Raw genomic sequence first — 25312 nt, 5'->3', positions numbered from 1 at the left:
ATGTTTAGAACCAGCCACTGATCACTGATATGCACCACACAAATGCATTTCTTTTTTTTTTTTTTTGTGCTTATATTTTCTGATTTTTTAAACTTTGATTAACAAATAATCCCTTTCAATACCATTTTTTTTAAAAATTGTCAACTTGTTAATAAATGTCAATTTGGCTCATAACACTGAAATGAAAGCAGTTTAGTAGTATAGTAGCTTGTTTACATGGTTTGATATTATGAGCTGAATTATACTGACAGCTTTGATGTTCAGTGAAGACCTTCACAAGAAACTGTAGTGTTATCAGGTGTCAATGCAGTTAGGCATCATTACATTTTCTTTGTATTCAAGCATATCTGGACTTAATAAAAAAATGAATATCATACTAAACAATGATTAAGCAATGATTGAATTTATTACATTTGTCAATGAAATTTTTGTAAGATTCTCAGTGGACACCCAGACAGCGAGTTCTGAAAGTTCTATATTTACACATTTACTGACAAGTAATTTTAGCCAGTATGGTAGTTGGAAGTGACAGAGCATTCAGAACTGAGGCACAATTATTTAGAGTGACATGATAAGAGGATTAAGATTTGTACATGGAAAATCATCTTCAATGATGAAATACATTGCCACAAGTCAAGCGAAGATCTGCAGCAAATGGATCACAATGTTCGAGAAAAGATATACAATTTCTGAATTAATAAATTACTTCCCAGAAATTTGAAGGTCATCTCTCTACAGTATTTTTACAGAGAATCTGAGATACCATACATTTTCTGCACAGTGTATGATCAAAACATTGACTTATAACCACAAAACTTAGTAAGTGATACAAGCTGAGCATTTCTCCTACAGTAAAAAAAAGGTGAAAAATTCCTTAAGAAAATTGTGACAGACAATTAAACATTGTTTCCTTTCAACATACGGTTCTCTCTCTCTCTCAAAATAATGGGGGAGGGGGTTCCCACAAACATTCAGCAAAAAAAAAAAAAAAAAGTTCATGGTTAAGGTATTTTGGCGCAATAGTGGTGTTCCTCTTGTTCACTTCAGTACATTCTGTACATCTCAACTATAAATTTCGGAGTAATTTTATCTCCTAGGTTTTACACAGCAAAAAAGATCATGTTTCAAAACACAAACACACACACACATAATTTCAAATATCAAATGAGTAGAGAAACTACAATATTTAATAATAAGTAGAAAAGGGAAGCAGTCCTTCAATCATTATAAACTCAATTCGTTCAATTTCCAGTGACAATTTTAGTTACTCCTTTCTTATTTCACATCCACTCTTATTTATTTACATCTGAGAATATCTGTCTTTTTTATTATTATGATCAATTACTCTTTGTCCATCAATAGGGATACCCAGTACTTTATAACTGGTAATAAGCTGATACAAATTCGAAATGCACATGTACAAAAAACTATTAATTCTTAAGATTCTTCCTCCTCCTCCTCTTTCTCCTTCATCCACTTCTTCCTCCTCCTCCTCCTCCTCCTCATTACCACCACCACCACTGCCACCGCCACCATCACCATCACCATCACCACCATCCATGCCACCAGACAGTTTTCCATGCATCATGATACTCAGCTATCTAAGCGCAGCAGATAATATATTAGTCGCCCTTAGGAGACATCATACTAATAATGTGCAAACATGGCCTCTATCCTCAATCATGGCCTTAATTCAGCAAGGAGGAGTGTCCAGAAGTTTCTTCAACTATCCCAAACCCAACTGATGCCACTCAATTATCATTGCTGGTGCTGTTATTGTGGAAGATAGGAAATTTCACAGCAACTCATCATGGAGACATAGAAGGAAGAGCAATTGTTAGTCAGTGACAATGTGGAAATAAACATGCTGGTTCATGTTCATGGTAACCTGAATGAGTAGTGTCAAGTCATGACAACAAACACACCTTTGGCATAAGTTACACCTTCACGCACTGTGCGTCAAACATCTCACTGGCTGAGGGTGTAATCAGTGCCTTGCAACATTTGAGAATAAGCAAAATCACATCTTGCAGACCACACTACATGCTTCCAGTATGCTACTATCCAGTTTCTGCATTGTTTGGCCCCTTGAAGCTGTGCAGCTCCATGTGCCACTGTGAGAAATGGCCTTTTACAAGGTGGCCCACTCCAAACGTCCACTGCATGCAGTAAGCTTCACAATGTTCACTAGGAACTTGATTGTGATGGACTTGCAATCACTAACAGCAACTACTTTTGTCAGGTTTGAAAGCAACTGTCAGTGACAGTGTGACACATATGCCTATCTCCTGTTGATTAGGATCTTTTTATGACCACTCTCCTCTTGCCTGGACACTAACAAATCTCACAACTTCATTCACAGCATAGTCAGTGGCATGTTCAAACACAATAGCTCCTATCTGTGAGTCTGTCACATCTCCACATAGATTCATCTAACTGTGCTGATTCCATTAACATGTGATACATACACATACACCTCACTTCACTGCCATGACTTAGGATAGTGGTCCATGGTCATATGACCACCTGGTACCAGCTCTACACAATCTACATTGCTCCAACACAACCAGGGTGCACTTCTTAGTGGGTGGGTAATATTTTTGTCTGGTGAGCCTTCCTTGTCTCCTATTATGTGCATAAATACAAGTAGTAGTAGAATCTCTACTACAATAACAGATCCCTGGGCTAAGCTGAACTGCATATTATGACAGTTTATGTAACTTATATATTCTGCTGCTCTACAAGTATACATAGATCAGAGATCAGAGATTAAGTACATCTCTGTATGACTGCATTGTCAAGTTGTTGAAGTGAAAGACTTCCGCTTCCCTTTCCTACGACTTAAATTTGTATTACCAGGTTCTTCTGTTCTATAAAATAATTACTTTGATGTGATCTTGCTCTTTTAGTTTCGCAAACCATTGTAGCAAGTGCTTCTTTCCATTGAGCCAGTCAGAGGATAACTTTGCATCGGCAGCCAGTGGAAAAATGGTGCTCCAAATACAAATATCTGCAACTGTGACGCTGGACTGAAACAAAAAAAGAGCAGCTTACTGTAATTAAAAAGTACAAAATATCATAACAGAAATGGAGACAACCAGTTTAAAAATATTTTCAGGCTACATATCCACAACAGTATCTCTACTGATGGCAAAGACAGATTCTACCAGAGAAAATGCAAGGAAAATATGAAACGGCTACTGGTAATGCATACATATCAATGTTTAATTTCAAGTATTTTGTCTTGAGTTAAAATGATATCAAAAGTTGCAGAGAAAATAGTACTCCCAGGATTTACATTATTTGCCTCCTCTGCAGCATTCATCACTCTTGACTCAGAATTAATACATCTATACTCTGGGAGATGCCTTGAGGAGAGTGATGGATGGCACTTCCAATACTACCATATTAACCCCTCCCATTCCCCTGCTTCAGTTGCGAATGACGTGGGAAGAATAACTGTTGGTAAACATACATATGATCTCTCATTTCTCCCATTTTCTCACTTAAATCATGTCATGAGAGCTGCCTGGATGGCTGTGGGCATTAAAGCACCCAGTTATATGACAAAGGGAGACATGCAGACCCTGGGTCAAACCCATCTGACAGATCAATGGCAGGGGCCAGTGCGCCGGCAAACCTGTATGTGGTTTTTAGGCAATTTTCCAGAACCACTTTTGTAAATACTGGGTTGGTTCTCAGGTTCTGCTTCAATTATACGATGCACAAAAACACTCTGAAATGCAATGTCACATTTTTCCATGTGATATACACTAGAGGCACACAGAAGGGGTACACAGATTCCGCCCCAGGAGGAAGCTGGCAGTAAGTTTAAACTGTTTTTGAGAGTGGTGAACCCATTACAATAATAGCCTACAAACAGGTATGCTTCTCTGCAAGTACCGTATCAGTCCTGATCTGGTGTGACAAAGCAGACGGATTCTTTCCATCTGATACTTTTTCTACTCCCAAAAATAAGCAAGTTTTTTCACTAATTTTTATGATTTCCACTACATTTAATTGTTGATATGTGACACTGACTTGAAAATCTCAAGTTGTTGTTTATACCTCTAATTTCTCTGAAATTTATTATCTATGTGATTATTTCAAGTATTCCAATTAATTTTCATTAGGGCACTGTTAATTAAAATTTGCCATTAATTGGAGATAGTACTATTTCGGCACACGTAAAACTTGGTGAGCTAATCAGTATATTTGAGGAACATGACCAGCACTATTTGACAGTTAAGCGTTCCCACATTCCTGTAAAGTACTTAAAATTATCCAAGACTAATTACCTTCTGTAATAATTAAACTTGAAGTTATAGACCTATACCATTTTCCACTGCAGATTTTATCACAACTACTGTTAGGTCCTGGACTTTGACAACAGGCTTTTCTTGTCATAATTTTTCTGTACAGTTAAGACATATAGCATTGGATGATTAACTTGTTAATTAATAAGTTTACGTAATTTTCTTTGATTTGCAATACTGTGTTTATTCCCGTAACTGAGGAGAATGACAATGCTGAAGAAAAATAGTGTCCACATACTTTTATAATTTGGTAGCTAGCAACAGTTGCTGTAATCCAAAATTGTATTGGTTTTTGTACTTAATTAAAAACAATAAATTCCAACCGAACTATATTACAAAACTTTTTCAAAATAACAGTTTGTTCTTACAGCAATCTACAAGTAGTCGAGCACTACCCAATTGTGCACATGTGCTACTCTGCTCAGTTGCAGAAGTCTCTCCATACCAGCGGGGACATCTGCAAGTCATATGCCTTTCTGTGGTTGTCTCCATTTGGTGCTTTGCATTTCACTGTTCAAAAAATATTTTTGACCCCACATTCAAATTTGTTCAAACACATGGAATTTCAACAGTATTATAATGCATTTATTTTTTCTGGTTGGTTAATTCTGTGGATTACAAAGACAACATGAAAGTAAGTAAATGTGTACAGTTCCTTTAAAGAAAAACAATCCAAAAACAACAACGGCAACTTTAAAAAGCCTTTGTTGTACTTCCAGTCAATGTGTGCTGAAGAAGTGGGGGTGGTTCTAGGACCACTGCTGTGCTGAACCCTTCCTGGTTCCTTTAGGAGCCATTTTGATTCACAAATAGTTTGCTCTGATAACAGCAAATAAAAGAACACTGAAATCCCTACCAGAAATGCTCATCACCAATAAAGTACTTTTTGATTTGCAAATGTAATACGAAACAAGACATCTAATGCCTGCTATTTCTTTACCAACTGCCTGTCAGTCCCTGAATATTGCGTATCCACATAGTGCATAAACTGCTCCTATCTATACTTCATATATTTCAACTCCAAACACATCCAGCTTAGACAGCAAATAGAATTCATTAAAGCAACAGCAAAATGTCCAGACTTTTGAGACACTTTATGATGCCTGAGACTACAAGCTCTCAAAGTGAAGCAAAAATATGTATTTATGGTATAAACTGAAAGACAAGTTTGTTGATTTGGTGATGTTAAATTTTTTTCTTGACATAAAGTTTTCCCATGTTTAAAGCTCTTCATTATGATCATGTTTTGCAAGATAAATAAAATATATGTACTAATAAAATACACATACTTGCATATTCTTGACTTGTTCATTATAAATGTTAAGAATCTAGCACATGTTTTGTTCCTCACAGTAATTAATGTTAGGCAGGCCTCAGCCTGCCTCAGAAATGCACGAAGATGGCAGTGTGTGTAGATATCCGTGATTTTACTCCAAAAATAAGTTACAGTGAAGCCTTTAAAAATTCGTGTGTAAAGTGCAAAAGTGAATTCTTAAAGTATAGTGAACGTATCACTAGTCTACAATGTGTAATCCGCAGTCGAAGAGTAGAAATCCACAGCCTGAAGTCCGAAAATATGGAGCTGAAGTCGAAGCAAAACATGGATCCACTGCTTCAAGACAGACAGAAGAACAAAAACTTTCGCCAGAACATGGCTACATTGCTGCAAAATTACACAGATAAATCATCGAAATGGAAGATAGTACACAACAAGCGTCAAACATTCGGCGCTAAAACGTTGTCTATAGCAAATGTTTCGAGGTTTGAGAATGTAAACAATTTTGATGTACTTTGGTCTAGTAATAGTCTCACAGAAAGTGAAAACAATCGTAAGATGAGTGTACCGGTAAACTATCAGAAAAAAGTTAGGTTTGATCTTCCAAAGCCGCAATGTTCAGTTAATAGCAATTAAAGTGGCAGTGGTGTGATCCAGTCTGCTGTGAGTGAAACATCAACAAATCGTCTTCATATTTTTGCCGATAGTCATGGTAGAGGCATGGCTGATATAGTGAAAAGCAGTTTTAATGGTGCCAATGTCTGTGAAATCGTGAAACCAGGTGCTAAACTTCAAGAACTTGTAGCAGGGTGTGATCCTGAAAAAGTAAAAAACGAGTGTGTGATCTTAATAGGTGGCTCAAACAATGTTGCCTGCAACGGAGAGAAAGATGTCATACAGTCGCTCAGGAAGACAATATCTGTGCTTCAACAGTCTAAGGTATTTTTTGTGAACATTCCAAAGAGACATGACTTAGCCCCACAGTCCTGTGAAAATGAGGCTATCTCACAAACGAACTCTAAGTTAGCAAAGTTGTGTACGCATTTTAACAATAATTGTGTTGTAGATATAAGCAGTTTTAGATGAGAATTATTTACAAGACACGATATGCACCTGAACAGATCAGGGGAAAAAGCATTAAGTACCCTTTTAAAAACAAACATACTGGAAGAAGTCCACAAACGTACCCCAAAGTTGGAACCAATCACACTTAAATGACTCCAGCCATCAAGTCAGACTCAGTTTCAAACTCAAATATTTCAGGAAATTGTTAGTAATGAACGTACTGCTTCTGTAGCTTCAGATAATTTTTCAGGCAAAAGTTTACATATGCATCTAATTCCAAAGCAATCACAATTTTTCACCAAAATGAGGGAGGACTTGGTAATAAAGTAAATGACATTACTGTTCTGTTATAGGAACCACAAGGAATAAAAGATACTGATGTATTATGTTTTAGTGAACATCATGTGAAAGATATTGAAAGGTTGCAGCTAAGTGGTTACTGTCAGGCAGCGCATTACTCTAGAACCATCATGCAAAAAGGTGGAGTGGTAATTTATGTAAAAAACAACATATCTTACAAGGCATTAGATTTTAAGAGCCATTGTATAGAGCACCAAATTGAAGTATGTGGCATTGAGATTACTGTAAATGACTTCACAGTTCTAGTGTTAGCACTGTATAGACCTCCTTCGCGGAATTCGAATGTATTTCTTAAGGACTTAGATTCTTTATTATCCAAACTGTACTCAAAGTCCAAGAACTTGATAATTACTGGTGACTTTAATGTTGATTTCCTAAATGAGAGCAATAGTAAAGCTTATTTAGTACATTTAATGGAGTCTTATAATCTGATGGCAATAGTAGATTTCCCAACTAGGGTTACCGTTAACAGTAAAAGTCCAATAGATAATATATTTATAGATAAGTCTAAATGCAATGAGATCACTGTACATCCAATCCTTGGCCTTTCTGATCATGGTGGTCAATTGCTTAGGCTCAATTACATCAGTGTGCGCAACAGTCCTGAGCATTCTTAGAAATGTTTTAGGATAATAAATGAAGAGGGCCTCAAAAAATTCAATGACAGCCTATAAGAGATAGATTGGAGCCCAGTTTATAGGGAAACAGATGTAAACAAAAAGTACAATTCATTTTTAAATGAATTCATGTCTTTATTTGAGTCCATCTTTCCCAAAAAAGTAGTTAGAAATAGTCATATAGGCAATGCCAAGAAGTCTTGGATCACTACAGGGATAACAACATCTTGTAGAACAAAGAGGATGTTATACAGTTCTCTCAGGACTTGTAATGATCTGAAGAAACAACAACACTTCAAACTATACTGTAGCATTCTCAAGAAGGTTATAAATAAATCTAATAAGTATGTGGATAAAATCAGAAATTGAAAGCTCGGAAAATAAAGTTAAAACTATATGGAATGTAATAAAGAGGGAAACTGGCAGGAAAACAGGGAACATGTCTCAGGTAGAGATTAAAACAGGGGACAGTATCATAAAGAACCCTGAGTTGGTTGTAGAAATATTTAATAACCACTTTTTGAGAGCAGCGGAGAAGACAGGCTGTAATGGTTTTATGGAAGAATCATTGTCCCTCCTACACAAAGCTATTAGCAACAGAATCCCACAGTTATCTTTACCTCTAGTTACTGTAAGCGAAGTCATAAGAGTAATTAGATCATTAAAAAATAAAAATTCTGCTGGTGTGGACAATATTTCTAGTAAAATACCGAAACACTGTTATAAATTTGTTAGTCCTGTCTTATGCAACATATACAAGCAGGGATTGTCCCTGACAGACTAAAATTGGCTGTAGTGATTCCTCTCTTTAAAAAAGGTGATAAAAACAATGTTACAAACTATCACCCAATATCCCTATTAACTACCTTCTTGAAAATTCTTGAAAAACTCATGCACAGGAGGATTGTAGATCAGCTCACCTTCCACAGTATCTTAAGCAAAAATCAGTTTGGTTTTCGTGCTGGTCTTTGTACTGAACAGGCAATATTCTCTTTCAGCAACAAAGCTTTGGAGCCATTAACAAAAAAAGGTCTCCAGTGGGTATTTTTTTGTGATCTTATGAAAGCCTTTGACTGTCTTTTGAAAAAGGCAGAATACTGTGGTTTAGGTGGTACTGTTGGCTTGTGGCTACAATCATATCTAAAGGATCGGAAGCAGACTGTAATGCTAAATGGCTCTTCTGGAGAACCTGCCTCATCTGAGTGGGGCACGATAACATGTGGTGTGCCTCAAGGCTCTGTTTTGGGCCCACTGCTATTCCTCATCTTCATTAATGATCTTCCTCTTTGTTCTGAGACACAGCTGATGATACCACAATTCTAATTGACGATTTGATAGATCACAATCTTGAACAAACTACAAATACTGTTTTTAATGACATCTTAAATTGGTTCTCCTCATTGCAAATAAAACTCATTATATAAGGTTCCATACATCACAAAGTAATCTCGATGAAATTAACATAAAAATGTAGAGATCAACCAATACAGAAAGTTGAAGATAAAAAATTCCTGGGTGCTTATATATACAGCAAATGTAATTGGTCAGTTCACATTCTTCATCTATGTAAAAAACTTAGCTCGACAACATTTGCATTACGGGTAATTTCTTCAGTGGCTGAAGTTGACGCCATTAAGGTTGCCTACTTTGGCTACTGCCACTCATTGATGTCATATGCTATCATATTCTGGGGGAACCAACCACTTGCAAAGAAAGTTTTCACCTTCCAAATAAAAGCAATCAGAATAATGTGTGGGGTCCATCAAAGACACTCTTGCAGGCACTTGTTTTGAAAGACAGGTATCCTAACAACTGCCGCACAGTATATTTTTTCCTTGCTGACCTTTGTGTGCAAAAATTATTCTATCTACCAAGACAACAGTAAATTCCACGGCTATAACACCAGAAACAAAAACAATCTACATGTCGAAATGAAACGTCTCACTCTGGTACAAAAAGGAGTTTACAACTCCAGCATTAAGCTGTTCAATGCTCTCCCACTACATATCAAATGTGTTAATACAGAATTGCCAAAATTTAAACAAGTTCTCAAAGATTACCTGACAGAGAAATCTTTTTATACTGCAGATGAATATTTGAAAGAAAATGTATACCATCACTAAATTTATTGTGTCTAGAACTGAATTTATTGAGTATTTGAGCATTATCACACTTTTTGTAACAACAGATTGGCTGTACCTGTATTTATTCTTGTAGGCCTAATATCTGATTTAACTTTGTGCTCTTATTTATAACCTTTATTTGAAACTCCTTTTTCTGTTAAATGGTTGTTACGTTACCTAGCTGACATTGTATCTATTACTGTATTTATGGTATGTCTTACTTATAGTATGTACAACTTGGCCTGAGCAATTTGACATATTCCATATCATTGTGACTGACTCACTAACTGGATCTACGGAACATGAAATAAATAAATAAATAACTTGTATGCTGCAGCCTTGCTGGTTAGACATTGTCCACTGGCCAGATCATGGGAGCAAAAAACCTGCAACCACAGCTTGATCTCTAGAGTAATGTGCATGGTTCCCTCTAGGTGTTCATACAATCACTCATGTGCACATGCTGAGAAAGATGCATGTGCCTCTACTTGGATGTGATGCAAGCACAGGCATATGGCAACCAGTTGCACACATGTAAATGCACTTTAACAACATGAGCTCTCAAAGATCAGAGGGATGTAAAGCCTGTAATTAGGTGAGGTTCATAAATATTCACAGTGTGGATCAGGACTTTGCAATCCAACCAATGGAAGAAAAAATCAGGACCTATACTGTATATTTACCATGTATTTATGTTTATGTCTTTATTGTTTTATTTATGCTGATCAGATTAGTGTCATAAGGCCCTCCTACCACTTGACCATGAAATGCTCAATAACATTATTTTAGCACATCAGTTGAATACTGCTACAGACCACAGAATGGAAATTAGCAATGTTCCACACTATGTTGTGCAAACAGATTTGTCTGCTTATCATCAGCAACTGTAACTTCCAATGACCTCTGATTAGTGAAAATTCAAAAATATAAACACATAAAATTATGCATGATGTCATCTTTTCCATTTACAAAATTTTTGTGACTGCTTAACTGATGAAAAAGTCAATGATGATGTTGGTTAGGGTATTATTTGTGATCCTATCTTATATGAATTAACGAATTAACAGCCAGCATTTGGCACGAGATATGCCAAGTTGATAGCTTACGCCTGTTACTCACACTCTCCAGTAAAACCTATACAATTAGCGGATACCATTCCATTGTTACCTCCACCTTCCCTCACCATTACTATAGCAACAGAACAATGTTTACCAAAGTAAACAGGGAAACTAACACAAGCAGAAAGATATATGTGTTCATCAAACTAGATAAAGAAAGCAATAGTGTCACATCTCAATACAGAACTAGAAACTTTTAGCAAAAGACAGGATCATGTAGAGGAACTACAGATCAACATTAAAAGAATAGTTGACCATGCAGTGGATAGATATGTACCTACTAGAACAATCCATAATGGTATTCAGTCACTGTAAGGAGACTTCTAAAGAAAGAGAGACTACTATATAATAGATGTAAAACAAAGGATAGGGCTATAGGCAGAGAGATACTGAATGATACATGTTTGACTGTCAAGAGAGCAATGCGTGAAGCCTTCAATGATTACCAGGCAGAATATTGCCAAATTATCTTTCACAAAACCCAAAGAAATTATGGATGTATGTAAAGGCCGCAAGCAGCATCAAAGTTAGTGTCCGCTCACTTGCGGATGAGACGGTACCACTGAAAAGATGGGTGAAGTAAGTGTTTGTGTCAGTGGTGTTGAAAAACTGCTGAAATCATTAAAATCGAACAAGTTCCAAGGTCTGATGGAGTCCCTATCAGATTCTATGATGAATTTGTGGCTGACTTAGCCCCCCCTCTGGTTAGCTCTAAACCATTGTAGATTCCTTGAACAAAAAAATGAGCTCAGTAATTTGAAGAAAGCACAGGTCACACCAACTTACAAGAAGGGTAGTAGAAGTGATCGAAAAAAATGGCTCTGAGCACTATGGGACTTAACAGCTATGGTCATCAGTCCCGTAGAACTTAGAACTACTTAAACCTAACTAACCTAAGGACATCACACAACACCCAGTCATCACGAGGCAGAGAAAATCCCTGACCCCGCCGGGAATCGAACCCGGGAACCTGGGCGCGGAAAGTGAGAACGCTACCGCGAAGTGATCTACAAAACCACCATCCAATATACTTGATACTGATTCATTCTTGAATCTTGAGATGTATTCTGAGTGCCAAACATTATCAAACATATCTCAAACAGAATGCCCTCCTCCACACCAACCAGCATAGATTCCGAAAGCATCAATCATGTGAAATCGAACTTGCACTTTTCTCACGTGACATATTGAAAGCTTTGGCTCAAGGCAGACAAGTAGATGCAGTATTTCTTGCTTTCCGAAAAGCATTTGAGTCAGTATCACATCAATGTTTATTATCAAACTACTCATTAGCTGTGGCTGTACTTGTGTATCAGTAGTTTTGTTATGCTGAGTGATAGTAACTAAGCTATGGTATGTGCAGTAGCGTCAGTGCCCCCACATGTCTGCCTGTTCGGGTAGGCACAGCTTGTGACGGGTACCCTGTCTTTCCCCTTCCCATGCTGCCCCAACAAATGATGAAGCAGTATGTGCAGCATGGGCTGGAGTGTGCATCTATGCATCCTGGTATTGAAGTAGCTATACATTACACAATGCGTACATCATGCAACTAATTTTGTAATTTTTTAATATGGTTTGCATTCACTGATGTAAAAAAGAATAATCCAATCCCCTACTGCATCCTCTAAGGAGTCAATTTTTATTTTTATTTTTTACTTTCTGAAGTAGCCAATGTTCTTTCACAGGGTTCAAGCTATCTCCATTGCAAATTCCATTGAAATCAGTTGAGCAGTTTGGTCATGAAAACATAACAGGCAGAGTTACTTTGACATTTATAATATTATTATGGATAAAGCTTTAAATTATGACATCTTTTTTTCCCATGACCCAATTTTGATGAAATAAAGCTGATATGTTGTCCCAAGTTACCTGTGAAAATCCAACAAAAAGTTATCGAGTAATTTTGGAGATTAGCTTGCTGAAACACAGACAGACACGGCAGTTTTGCAGTTTTATGATTAGTATGAAAGTATGGACTGTATGGGGTATCAAGCAAAATGTGTCCCCAGATTGAGGATTTTTTTTGTTTTAATGACACAGCAAGTTATGGAGAGTCACAACAGATGTAGAAGTAACTCCAAGTGTGCCCCAGAGAACCCCGATGTACATGTTGCAGGTTAATGACCTTGCAGGTAATATTAGTGGCATCCTCATACCTTCTGCAGATGAATTACTGCCTGAAAGAAGTTGCATACATATTCAGTCAGATCTTGATAAGTTTTCATAGTAGCACAAAGGTTGGCAACTTGCTTTAAATGTTCATAAATGTAAATTTGTACACTTCACAGACTGAAAAAATGAAGTATTCTATGACTATAATATCAATAAGTCACAGTTGGAATCGGTTAACTCATATAATAACTGAGTGTATCACTTTACAGTGATATACACTGGAATGAGCACATCGGCTCAGTCATGGATAAAACAGAAGATAAATTTTGGTTTATTGGTACAATACTGGGGAAATGCAATCAGTCTAAAAACGAGATTGCTCAGGTGTGTGGGACCCATATCAAATAGGACTAACAGGGGACAATGAACATATAGAGAGAAGAGCAGCACAGTCACAATTTTATTGGACTCATGGGACAATATCACGAGGATGTTGAGAAAACTGAATTGGCAGACTCTTGAAGATTGTTGGAAAGTATCCTGAGTAAGCCTACTTGCAAAGTTTCAAGAACTGGATTTAAATGATGACTCTACGAGTATTTGGCAATCGTCTACGCTTAGTCACTGGTGGGGTACTGTGAAGACGAGATTGGGTTAATCACAGCATGTAAGGAGGCAATTAAGCAATCATTCCATCCACATTCTATAAGTGAACAGATCAGGAAAAAGTCCTAATAACTAGTACAATGGGACATACCCTATGCCACGCACTTCACAGTGGTTTGTACACTACAGATGTAGTATACAGACACCAGACGTGAACCAGCCACCTATCAACACTAAGTCTGGCAATCTCCACTAAAAGGCACATACACTACATCACCATCAAAATTGTGCTGCACAAAACCTCCACTAGTCATGCAGGATGTTTATCCTACTGTTACAAGGAGTGTTCAATTACAGTTACAATAAAATGACTTTACTCAAGATCTAGTTTTCGTCAATGGCTGTACACTTGGCCCAGTGAATCAATATTTTATTACACGGGAAAAGTAGGTTTTGGCAAGACGTGCAAAATACTGAATTAACTAGGCAATCAGTTCTTTGTATGATGAAAATCTCAGTTCTTGGTATGAGAACTTATTGGAAAAATGATACAAAGCAGGCTATTAACCACCTATGGAAGTACTAGAGGATCAGGGAATGCCAAAGAGGTATGGTTTCAATTAAGACATAATCATGATGTTCACTTCCAAGTGTCGGAGTTATATTTTCCAGGCAACCCGTTAACAAACAAAGTGACCAAACATCTCACAGGATACGGAGACAGTCTTTAACGAAGTCCTAATGGCATCCTTGGATGGCGGATGGTTGGGTTACAGGACAAAGTGGTCTTGTGGTCTTCAAGTGTGAAATGGTTATTAAAAGCTGATAAACCTATTGGTCACTCATTAAGGCAATAATGAGTCACCTGTTAAACATTACAGAACAGTCTCCCATTCGGTTCTCTAAGAAGGGATAACATGGCATTACAAAGGTGAATTTAACTAGATACTGTGATGGAAAGTCCCATGTTGAATATAAATAATGGAAAGAGTGAAGGTAACAATTAACTGTATAGTTGAAGGACTGAGTGTCAAAAGACACATAAACAATATTTAAAAAATTCTAAGCTTTTGGATGACATCCTTCGGAGATAACTAGCTCAGGATACACGCATTGGATCAAAAGGAACATTCACCTGAGAAGACCTCAATATTATGAGACAGAATGGCTGGCCAGTTCCAAACTTTAGAAGGCAAGCGCATGACACTATCCCAGCCTTTGGAACAGTTAGTTCTTTCCCTGGGTGGAGAGAGGGAGAGGCTGGGGAAAGTTAAAAAGGAAGGGCAGGTCTCAGGCCCCAAGATGGGAGGAGGGTAGCTGTTGTGATGTCTAGCAGAGACAGATTCAACTCACGGCAGGACTTATGACTGGCCATGGGTACTTCAGGAAGCACCTACAAAGTACAGATATACAGAAACAATACCATCCATGTAAACTATATGGCGAGGAGGATGAAACTGCACCACATTTAATCTTCAATGTTAAGTACTGGAGGCCAAAAGACACACAATATTTGGGTCATTCATTCCTCAAGAAATTGTGTGTAATAAAGACATAGTACTGGGTCTCTTATTCTTCTTTAAGGATAGTGGCTGGCTTTGCTAAAATGATAGACAGACAAATCACACAATAAACTCAAATACTATGCGGACAACAGCAGGCTAAGACCACTGTTGTTCTGTCTCCCTGTGTAAATAAAATCTGACAGTACTTTTTGAATAAGACAATGTAAAACAAACTCGTGACTAATTGTTGATGTACACCATCAACAATTTGTATCACTTAACAGTTATGGTCTCCAATCATATCTTTACATAATGAAATCGCAGTATGAAATGAATATTAAAAAGCTTTATATTGACAGTATGCTTGTATGGATCAAAAACTTGGAGAGTGAGGTAGGTGGAAAAGAAAGACAGATAGAAGGGAAGCGGTGCTGGAGGAGAATGTTGAAAGTACTGTGAACAGTTGGAATCTAAAATGAAGTACTGAAAAGGCAGGAAAGGCAAAGAGCCAATCAGAACAATGACTGATAAGAGAAACAAAATGGTTAGCTGTCTACTACATAATTCAACTGCTCATTACTCATACAGAGAATGGCCACAAGTGGAATTCACGAATGAGATTAAAGCTGATAGGAAGTACGAAAACAGACACTAGCAGACAGAACAGAGTATATAAAAATTAGTCCAACAGGCCTTCATATTGCAGAGGAGGAGGGGAAGGAGGGGGAAGAAAGTGGGGGGGGGGGGAGGGGGGGGGGGCATGACACTGACAACTCTAGCTGTCCCTGACCAGCACAACCTGACAGAAAATTAGTATCACGGTCTCCACAAATGGCGAGACCATAGTGAAATCTGCACTACAGAATGACTTTATATAGCTTGATGAAACTGAAGATATTCTTATTATACCTCAATCAGAGTACCAAAGTGATTGACAATTGAGCATGGAAGGAAAGGATGTTGTCGGTTCGCTGCTATACAAAAGTGCAATATGGCTCCGACAGCAGCAACATGCAGTATTGTGTCAGTCTTATCACTTTCCCAAAAAATTCCACAGTTACTTTACCACATTCTGCAAAAGAAACATACCACACCAGAAAACAAATTGTATAAGAATATACCACAACAATTATATTTTACGCCACAATTGTCATCTGCAGCTGCCTGTTAGCTGGCAGCTGATTTAGCAGCGTAGTATGGCAGCATGTGAATGACAGACAGTGAAACCAAATTCACGCTCTGATTGGTTGTTGCTATGTAGTCACTTGTGCAGTGCTAGGTCTACAAGCTTTACATTTTCAGTCTTGCTATCTTGCTATCATGGCACAAAACTCAAATACACTGAAAGAAAAAAAAACCCGCAACACCAAGAAGCAATTATGCAACATAAACGAAAGTTCGTAGATGTGTTTCTACATATGAAAGATGATGCCTATTGAAATTTTGCGCCAGTTGCATAAGCATGGCACTCGTAGCACCACTATGAGGATGCAAATCAGGTTTGCTTTAAAGACATGGAGTAACAGTCGTGAACATCAGTTTATCTTTGAGATTGGACATAGTGAGTTGATGTTAGTCAAGAATGCCTTTAAGACAACAAAGATACCATTATTAACACCTCACTGGATTTGACAGAGCTGTGTCATAGGGCTATATGAAGCTGCATGTTCCTTCTGTGATACTGCAGAAAGACTTGGCAGGAATGTAGCAACTGTACATAATACTGGCAGCAGTGGTCATGATAATATACGGTGGCAAGAAGCCAAGTGGGATTACCAAGATGGAAGACCACTGTGTTCGGCATATGGCTCTGGTGCATTACACAGCATCTGCAGCAGCAATATGAGCAGCAGTTGCCATCACAGTGACACAATGAACTGTTACAACTTGGTTACTTTACGTACAGCCAGATGCCGTCTAGCGTACACTCTACCGATCACAAATCGCCACTGTTTGTGACTTCAATAGTGTCACACGAGAGCTCACTGGTGGTAAGATGGAGCTCTTCCATGTTTCCTGATGAAAGCTGGTTCTCCCTTGGTGCCATGGATGGCCGGGTGTTGGTTAGGCAGAGGCCATTTGTGGGCCTGCAACCAACTTGTCTGCGTGCTAGACACAATGGACCTACACCCGGAGTTATGGTCTAGGGTGCGATTTCGTATGAGAGCAGGAGCACTCTCATGATTATACCATACACCCTGAGTGCAAAATCTGTACGTCAAACTGGTGATTTGACCTGTTGTCCTGCCACTCATGAACAGCATCCCACGAGGTGTTTTCCAACAGGATAACATTTGCGCATATACCATTCTATAACCCAACATGCTTAACCGGGTGTCAATATTTTGCCTTGGCCTGCTCAATCACCAGATCTGCCTCGAACTGAGTACATATGGAACATCATTAGACGGCAACTCTTGTATCATCCACAAACAGCATTAACTGTGCCTGTATTGACCAACCAAGTGCTACAGCCGTGGAATTTCATCTCACGGACTGACATCTGGCACTGTAAAACACAATGCATGCACATTTGCAAGCTTGTATTCAACATACTGAAGGTTACACCAATTATTGATATACCAGCATTTCACGTTTGCAATGGCTTACCTCGTGCTTAAATTAACCCATGATCTCACAATGTTAATCACTTAAATACAGGGTGTTACAAAAAGGCACGGCCAAACTTTCAGGAAACATTCCGCACACACAAAGAAAGAAAATATGTTATGTGGACATGTGTCCGGAAACGCTTACTTTCCATGTTAGAGCTCATTTTATTACTTCTCTTCAAATCACATTAATCATGGAATGGAAACACACAGCAACAGAACGTACCAGCATCACTTCAAACACTTTGTTACAGGAAATGTTCAAAATGTCCTCCGTTAGCGAGGATACATGCATCCACCTTCCGTCGTATGGAATCCCTGATGCGCTGATGCAGCCCTCGAGAACGGCGTATTGTATCACAGCCATCCACAATATGAGCACAAAGAGTCTCTACATTTGGTGCCGGGATTGCGTAGACAAGAGCTTTCAAAAGCCCCATAAATGAAAGTCAAGAGGGTTGAGATCAGGAGAGCGTGGAGGCCATGGAATTGGTCCACCTCTACCAATCCATCGGTCACTGAATCTGTTGTTGAGAAGCGTACGAACACTTCTGACTGAAATGTGCAGGAGCTCAATCGTGCATGAACCACATGTTGTGTCGTACTTGTAAAGGCACATGTTCTAGCAGCACAGGTAGAGTATCCCGTATGAAATCATGATAACGTGCTCCATTGAGCGCAGGTGGAAGAACATGGGGCCCAGTCAAGACATCACCAACAATGCCTGCCCAAATGTTCACAGAAAGCCTGTGTTGATGACATGATTGCACAATTGCGTACGGATTCTCGTCAGCCCACACATGTTGGTTGTGAAAATTTACAATTTGATCACGTTGGAATGAAGCCTCATCTGTAAAGAGAACATTTGCACTGAAATGAGGATTGACACATTGCTGGATGAACCATTCGCAGAAGTGTACCCGTGGAGGCCAATCAGCTGCTGATAGTGCCTGCACACGCTATACATGGTACGGAAACAATCGGTTCTCCCGTAGCACTCTCCATACAGTGACGTGGTCAACGTTACCTTGCACAGTAACAACTTCTCTGACGCTGACTGACTGCAGTGTAATTAAAAAGAACTATACCAGTCAAGTTTTGTTTTTATTTACAAAGCATCTTCTGTGGTTTCTGTAAATTGGATACACATGTTTGTACATTTTTTTTTATTCTTTTAGCTTACAAACCGCATTTTCTTTATGAAGTTGGTCTGTAAGCTACTTACGGTGTTTCTTTACATAGTCTGCACGTTCCCTTTTGCTAGCAATGGTTGATGTCGACAGGCTTCATTTCACATCAGCAGTTTTTTGCATTTTGCGTTATTTCCTGCACTGCACTATTTATAATTAACTTTCTTAACTGTTTTTCATTCATCACTGCTACAGTGTTTATGCCTACTCATTTGTTTTCATTCATGTTGTGTGTGTTGCCAGCCTATGAAGCGATTGTGTGTGAGAGAGTGAGTGAAATTGTCTTGTATGTAGGTAGAGACGTGACAGGAGTTGTTATTTCTCCCCCCCCCCTTCTCCTGGAGGGGGGAGGGATGACAGGAATGGTCTGGACGGTGATTATGGGACAGATCTGGGAGGAAATGGTAGTGGTAAATGAAGCCTGTGGTTATATTTGTACTTTTAATGATATATTAAGTGGCCAATCAGTTTAAAGAGTGGGTGGTTTGCCAAGTTGATCTGATCATTTATGAGTTGTTTCCTTTCTGTTGTGGTTGTTTGGATGTGGTACTTTTCTTGTCAGGTGAGGAGGTGTTTTTTGTTGTTGTTTATCCTTATGTTTTCCATGTCTGTGTCTCTGGTTGCAATTTTATGTTGGTGTTGGTGTAAATGTTCTGCAAAAGTTGAATGATTTGTCCTATACTTCCATGCTCTTCTTACATGTTCTTTGTATCTGGTGTCAAATGTCCTCCTGGTCTGACCTAAGTTTTCTCCATCACTTGTATTGCATTTCAGCTGGTATATTCCTGATTTCTGATACAGATCAGCTTTTTCTATTGTTTTTGGGAAGTATTTCTGAATTGAGTTGTTGTTTTGGTGTGTCATTTTTATGACTTGTTTTTTGAAAGTACTGGATAATCTGTGTGTGTACTTGTGGTGTACGATCTTTTACTTTCTGTTTCTTTCACTCTTTGTGTTGTTTCTGTTCTTGTATTTTGTGTATTTGTTTGTGTGCGATTTTGTCCTTGCGTTGATGACAGTTGAGTGTTTCCCCCCCCCCCCCCCCCCTCGATTTTCTTGTTCAACTTTGTTACTACGTTCTCTTCGTATCAATTGTTTGTGGTTGTTTATATTATAGTATTCATTTCTTTTTTGTAATTGTCTGTATCTAATGGTAGTGTGTTTATTCTGTGGCTGTGGAGCATGTATCTAAGTGCTGCCTGCTTTTGAGAATTGGGTGTAGTGATGTCTCAGGCATAATTTTGCCTGTTGTCTGTTTTCGATATATGGAAAATGTGTGTTTGTTGTTTTGAATCTTTATAGTGATGTCCAAGAAATTTAACTGTCTATTTTGCTCTTTCTCTAATGTAAAATGTATCTTATCATGAACAGAATTTATGTCTGTGTGTAACTGACCCACTTTATTGTATGGTTCATCTATCAGGCACAAGATATCCATATATCTAATCTAGTATAGGATGTTGTACCTATTTGGCACTATTTTGTTACATATAATAATATAATATAATAATATAACTTCATAAAGAAAACACCGTTTTTAACCTAAAAGAATCAAAAAATAAATGTACAAACATGTGTATCCAATTTACAGAATACCACAGAAGATGCTTTGTAAATAAAAGCGAAACGCGTCTGGTGTAATTCTTTTTAATTATACAACAGTCAGCTCACGACAGATAACCTATAATAACAGACCATTAAATTACCTATAGACACCACATCACAAACAAAAGATGAACAAAAACACAGAACAACAAATGGCAATAGTATATATAGTAAACATACCAAAACAAAAGACAGAACAGTGAAAATGAAGTAGTAACGAGGAACCGTGCGAGGTCGCGAAAGCCCAATGATGTTTACAGCATTCAATGCGCCTCCACGCAACCACAATATTGGCTGCTAATCACAACAGGATGCAAGCCTGGAGGTATCCAATGATGAGCACAGCATGAGGCTACGGAACATAGTTGAACTGCTTAGTTGACAAATAACTTGCAACAGTGCTAGTGGTGCTGATACAAAGCAGAGCAATGGCAATGATAATCAAAGCAAACATTGCATTATATCTACATCAACAATTGCCAAAGTTGACATTTCGTCAGAAAGGAACCCACAGAATTTCGCAGAGTGAGAAAGAGGTGGCAGATGAAATATTAGCATTTCTGCAAGATGAGTCAGTGGAATGTGTGGAGTCACATATGCTCAACTGTGCAGACAATGTACATAAGGAGTACAATGATGGCAATACATGCTTACCAAGTGAAAGTGATACTGAAACATATGTCGATCTATGTAGTCCATCATCCCTGTCTGAGGGGGAGCCACAATTTCCATCTCCAGTGAAATGTAGTAAAGGTCAATCACTCTCCAAGGAGCGGATACTAAATATGATCACGTACATGGAAGATCATACAAAGCAAGTAAAAAAAAAAAAACATTTACGAACAGATTTCCACAGCAATATGACCATGTAATGCATAAGAAAAATTATGAACAGGACAAGGCACACTTGTTTCAAAACTGGTGTTTACATGTTTCGAGGATGCTCGATACAATTTACAGGATGTGGATGATAGTGACCTACAACATTATACGCATCAAACTGCACACAACATAGTTTACAGTGATTTCAAGGGAAGCAGTGGATGGTTGTATAACTTCAAACACTACTACAGAAGTGGAAGACATAAAATAAAAAAAATAATGAAATTTCAAGCAAAGCATCCACTTGATGATGCACAACAAACTGTGGAATTGTAGATGAGATACACAAAATTATTCCATCATTCAGAAAGGAATTCATTTTGAACTCCAACCAAAAGGAATTTGAAAAAGAGATCAACTGATTCATTCATATACAATTATGCTGGTTGTTAATTTGGGTGGTAAATTGGCTGGGAAGTTATTTATTGTGCTGCGAGGAGTTGGAGGTGCTCTGCCCTCTATGATTCTTTCTTGTGTGTGTGTGATGTTGCTAGGGCACCAGGGAATATTTACGTCACAGCAAGCAAGAGTAGGAAAAATGGGCAAAAGAGAAATACAACTATGGCACGAGCACTGCTTATCGCCTATAGCTGCTCAAAATAACTTGATTTTGCTTGACTCCTGGTCTGCATATAAAAATCATACTCCCTTAGAGCAAATTATTCCTCCAGAAATGTGTGTGACTTTGCAGTTCATACCACTTGGAACCACAGGACACATTCAGCCTTTGTAGGGTTTTTTTTTTTTTTTCTGGACCTGCAAAACTTATTATTGCTCTATCTGCAGCTACACTTTAAATAACAGCCACTTTCAAGACAGGCTCCACGACAGATTGTTTTGCATTTGGTTGAATGCCATCACATACCATAAGTTCTCAACACCTCAAACCAATATGACTGCATACGCATTCTTTGAGAGTGAATATCTAGCTGAGTGTCCTGCACAGTTTATAGCACCAAAGGAGTTCGCCTTCGATCTTGATGGTGTAAACCTTTGTGATCACTGTGGCACACCATTCATCATTCGGTGTTCAAGGTGCAAGTTAAAGATCTTGTTTTGATCATTTCTAGAATTTCAATTATGTCCATTTTTTGAAGTGTATCGTATTTACCAGATAATAAGATGAGGTGGTTTCTTCCCAAATTCATCATTCGAAAAATACAGGGTCATCTTGTTCTTGTAGATAAAACCATTGCTGCTGAGGTTAACATTTTTACATTGTTTAGTAGGGTATATAGGGGTAGTTTACATTTCAAGGGGTTGACTTACATTTAGAGGTGAAGCTTTGGGTACTGATGTCACCTGCTGGTGTATTATGAAAAATTTGGAAGGGCAGGGCTTGACAAACGATACAGGGTCGAGATTTCCCGATACACTGAAGCATTTGATACTGTTATCAACATTGCTCAAACAATCATGTAGCATGGACACGTGCGGAGCTAGTGCAGGCGATATACGAGAAACTATGAGCTACCCATTACAATAGTCTATCACTCTGATTAAAATTTGCCAATTTTGTGAAACATGGGAGGAAACAGCACTAAATTCTATCATCTTACAAACTGTTGTTATATTTGAACAGGTTTGCAATAAATATTCTCATACATGTGTGGATACAGTATACAAACATTAATGCCACTTTTTAAGTAAATGTGACATTCACAAATGGAAATGTTGTCCTTCAGAAGACCTTAGTTGATTCAGAATCCAGACCAATATTTTAACTGGTCATGAGAGACTGTAATGATTTACTGAGTGGACTGCAAATGATAAATTCAGTCACTGTTCACATATTAGGGTAGTGGGTAAAAACATTGGCAGCCTTTAATCAGCATTGGTGGTGACAATTAGTTGAAGCAAGAAAAAAAATTAATCCAGAATGAAATGCCTAACAAAGGAAATAAATCAGTTAAACAGACAGTATTTGTTATTGCGAATAAATTATAGTGGTAACACCCATATTGGATATAGTACCAGCAGACACAACTAAATCACAGGACGAGCAAAAGTTTGAGAGACTGAATCATACAAGGGTGCTTCGAAAAGTTCTACGAACAGAATAGAAAAAAGTACTTGCATCACTGAAACTTTTTTATTTTTCAGTGTAGTCTCATTGCAGATTGATGCAATTAGTCCAACGATGTTCCAATGCCTTGATCCCATCTCAACAAATAGTTTCCTCCAGGCCTGGAAAATAGTTGTCAACTCCAGCTGCTATCAATTATTCATTTGCAGTGAATCTTCGTCCACCAAGAAAAATTTTCAGTTTTCGGAAGAGATGGAAGTTTGATGAAGCCATATCGGGTGAATAAGGCGAGTGTGGCAACAATTCATACCTTAGTTCATGTAATTTTGCCATAGTGACGGCACATGTGTGCAGGCACGATTTGACTAGATGGAAGAGGGCTTTCTTCCTTGCTAACCCTGGTCTTTTTTCTCATATCTTTTGTTGCAATTTGATCCAACATCAAGAGTCGCAGCACCCACATTGCAAGTAATTTTTTCATTTCTAATTCTTCAGTTAAAATGTGATATACCCTTTCAGATGACATCTGGCAAGCATAAGCAATTTCATGCACTTTCAATCGGCAATCCTCCATGACCATTTTGTGCATTTTTGCAATGATTTCTGGAGTAGTCACACATCTTGGCCGACCACTGCGCGGATCATCATCTAAGCTCTCTCAATCAAATTTAAATTCATTCGTCCACTTGGCAGCAGTTGAATATGAAGGAGCAGAGTCCCCCAGTGTATTCTGGAAATTGGCATGAACGTCCTTTGCTTTCATACCTTTCTTTACGAATTACTTAATCACTACTCGAATCTCGATTTTTTCCATCTTTGCAAATCACTGTGCAGGAACAACAACAGAGCTATGTCATTGCCACAGCTCTCTTCCAAGAGCACTGATGTGGCACAGGTTTAAAGGCAACCGCCCAATGAATATAACATGAACAACTTATTGCACTAGCACTGAGCTCTTCTCGTGGTGATTCCAAGAACTTTTCAAACCACCATCGTAATTGTGATCTTTTATTTATGTATTAGTTGGTATTATTACATATGACCTGCACACTAGAAGATATTGCAATCTGTTTTTCAATTGCTCCAACTCAGCATTACGGAAGAGTTACAGGGAGAACAGTGACACAAGCTTGGCTGAGAGCTAAGATGATGATGGTGAGTGGGAGCAAACAGCAAATTTCATTTTGTTGCCAAGCATAGGAACCTATACTGTGTACTTTAGTTTTTTAGGAACATCTACCATGTTTAAACTGCAGTTTACCTGAGTCCATTTATAGTCGTAACTGACCTGACATTAAAACTGGACAAATACTCAGCAGTTGTGTTCAGTTAAGCAAGAAATTGTAAAAGTCTAGACAGGAGACAATGGCATACTTACATGTTCCTTGCTGCAATGTTGTCAGTGTGACGTATGACAGGAATGAGTCGGGTTGTGTTATCAGTTGGTTCTACACAGCCAATAAGAGAGCAGCGGGCATGCAACATGTTTGGAAGCAAGAGACATTCTAACATTGTCATGTCAGTATAGAAGCGAAATCTGATATGTATTCAGAGAAAAAAACAGCTGTACTCCAAGGTTCTCCATCACAATGACAACCTACGAAATAGCAATATATTCCAAAGAAACAGCTAAATACTTGTGACAACTGTAATAAAACTGGTTATGGTGAGATAAATGTGGCAACCAATCTTGGATCATATGAAATGACTGATTCGGTATAGAAGAAGAAGAAGAAGAAGAAGAAGAAGGAGGAGGAGGAGGAGGAGGGGGGGGAGGAGGAGGAGGAGGAGAAAGTCTACCAATGGTCACATGATTTCATAGGAGCAAGCCAAACATTCTCTAGATAATCACAAAACATTGGACCAAAGAAAGAGAATGGATAACAAGCCTTCAACTTA

The 25312-nt window shown here is 38.2% G+C and overlaps 1 protein-coding gene across 2 annotated transcripts in view; it reads right to left on the bottom strand.

Annotated features, from left to right (window-relative positions):
- Positions 1-25312, bottom strand: part of LOC124711990 (methionine--tRNA ligase, cytoplasmic) — a 122132-nt gene that overhangs the window by 75970 nt on the left and 20850 nt on the right. For both annotated transcript variants that reach the window (XM_047242275.1, XM_047242274.1), the window contains exon 4: positions 2886-3029. In XM_047242275.1, coding sequence (XP_047098231.1) covers positions 2886-3029 — 144 coding nt within the window. The remainder of the gene's footprint in view (positions 1-2885; positions 3030-25312) is intronic.

The sequence above is a fragment of the Schistocerca piceifrons genome, chromosome 8 (assembly GCF_021461385.2).
Source record: "Schistocerca piceifrons isolate TAMUIC-IGC-003096 chromosome 8, iqSchPice1.1, whole genome shotgun sequence".
Lineage (NCBI taxonomy): Eukaryota > Metazoa > Arthropoda > Insecta > Orthoptera > Acrididae > Schistocerca > Schistocerca piceifrons.
The sequence above is the reverse complement of the archived record's forward strand: the minus strand, read 5'-3'. Positions and strand labels throughout refer to the sequence as shown.